Genomic DNA, 1568 nt, shown 5'->3' with positions numbered 1-1568 from the left:
CCCGCGGCAGCCCCAGGCCCGGCAGCGCCGGTGCCGGCGCCTCCACGCTGGCCGGCTCCTCTTCCTCCCTGTCCTCGTCCTCGTCCTCCTCCTCGTCGCGCGGCGCCTCCTCCTCAGAGATGCGCGAGGCGATCTGCATCTCGAAGATGGTGTCCTCGCAGAAGTTGACGAAGAGCTCCATCTTCTCGGCCTCGCCGCCCTCGTTGACCACGTCGAAGATGAACTGGCGCTTGGACTCCTTGACCTGCGGCATCTCCCACTGCGCCTTGTTGGCGCCGCTGATCTCGAAGTAGATGCGCTCGATGCGCCGCGCCGCGCCCATGATCTCGATGCGGCCCAGGAACGGGCGGAAGTAGTCCAGGATGCTCTCGGCCTGCTCCAGGAAGGTCTTGAGGCGCTGGTCGTGCGGGACGTGCTCGGACAGGTTGGTCAGCAGCACGGCCACGTTGAAGCCGATGTCGCGCGCGGGCTCCTGGAAGCGCTGGGCGAAGCTCTCCACGTCGATCATCTCGTTCTCGTCGGCCTCGGAGCACGACAGCAGGAACTGGATCTCGTCGGGCTCGTACTGCTTCTGGCTGTCCATGGCCTTCTGGAAGTCCTTCTTGGAGATGAGCCCGCGCGGGTCGGTGACGAAGTGCCGGAAGGCGTCGGACGAGACGATGTCGCGCAGCTTCAGGAACATGTCGAAGAACTTGAGGATCATGGTGACGTTGCTGGAGGACTCCACCAGCATGTCCACCATCTGCCGCGCAATCGTCCCGTTCACCACGTTCCCTGGGGGGACACGGCGCCGTCACAGGTCAGCGGGTGTCCCCAGAGCCTCGGGGGTGCCCTGGGGGTGTGGGGACACCTGGGTGGTCAAGGGACATCCTGGCATCAGGGGACACCCGGGTGGTCAAGGGACCCCTTGGGGACAGGGGGTCCCCGGTACCTTCGAGCAGGGACAGCAGCATCACCACCATGTCCTTCTGCAGGTCCAGCAGCTCCTTCAGCAGCCCCAGCTGGGACGAGTCCTGGGCAGGCACCAGAGCTCCCAGTTACCTCCCAGTAACCCCCAGTGCACCCCAGTGCCATCCTAGTGCCCCAACCAGTAACTTCCCAGTGCCACCAGTCCCCTCCCAGTGCTCCCAGTGCCCACCTGAGCCAGCTTCTTCATCATGTGTGCAAAGACGTGCAGGAAGCCGACGACGGCATCCCAGAGGCGGCTGTGGGCCAGGCTCTGCTGGTTCCCAGTACAGGGGCCCTGGGGGACACCGGGACACTGGGAGGGACCCCCGAGAGCCCCCAGGGCACTGGGGACACTGGGAGCACTGGGGGGGTTTGGGGGCATTTGGGGGTCCCAGGGGATTTGGGGGGTCCCAGGGGGGTTTGGGGTCTCACCTGGATGTACTCGGTGAGGCTGTTGAACACCTGCTTGGCCACGGCCATGGCCTTGGAGAAGTTCCTCTTGCCCTGCTCGTCGATGACGTCCTTGCCCGAGTAGTACCAGTAGAAGTCACTGATGGACTCCTGGGGACAGCGGGGACATTGGGGCCATCGAGGGGCCATCGAGGGGCCATCGAGGGGGC

At 65.2% G+C, this 1568-nt stretch overlaps 1 protein-coding gene across 1 annotated transcript in view; it reads right to left on the bottom strand.

The window, feature by feature from the left end:
* The window catches only part of RYR1 (ryanodine receptor 1), a 6553-nt gene extending 5005 nt beyond the window's left edge, over window positions 1-1548 (bottom strand). The window contains exons 1-4 of the mRNA XM_017729551.1: window positions 1381-1548; window positions 1139-1243; window positions 932-1013; window positions 6-774 (exon numbers count right to left, since the gene is read on the bottom strand). Coding sequence (XP_017585040.1) covers window positions 6-774; window positions 932-1013; window positions 1139-1243; window positions 1381-1548 — 1124 coding nt within the window. The remainder of the gene's footprint in view (window positions 1-5; window positions 775-931; window positions 1014-1138; window positions 1244-1380) is intronic.
* Between the last annotated feature and the right edge of the window lie 20 nt (window positions 1549-1568).

Source organism: Corvus brachyrhynchos, unplaced genomic scaffold, assembly GCF_000691975.1.
Source record: "Corvus brachyrhynchos isolate BGI_N302 unplaced genomic scaffold, ASM69197v1 scaffold543, whole genome shotgun sequence".
In the NCBI taxonomy this organism is placed as follows: domain Eukaryota; kingdom Metazoa; phylum Chordata; class Aves; order Passeriformes; family Corvidae; genus Corvus; species Corvus brachyrhynchos.
Note: the sequence above shows the minus strand (reverse complement) of the source record. Positions and strands in the feature narration are given on the sequence as shown.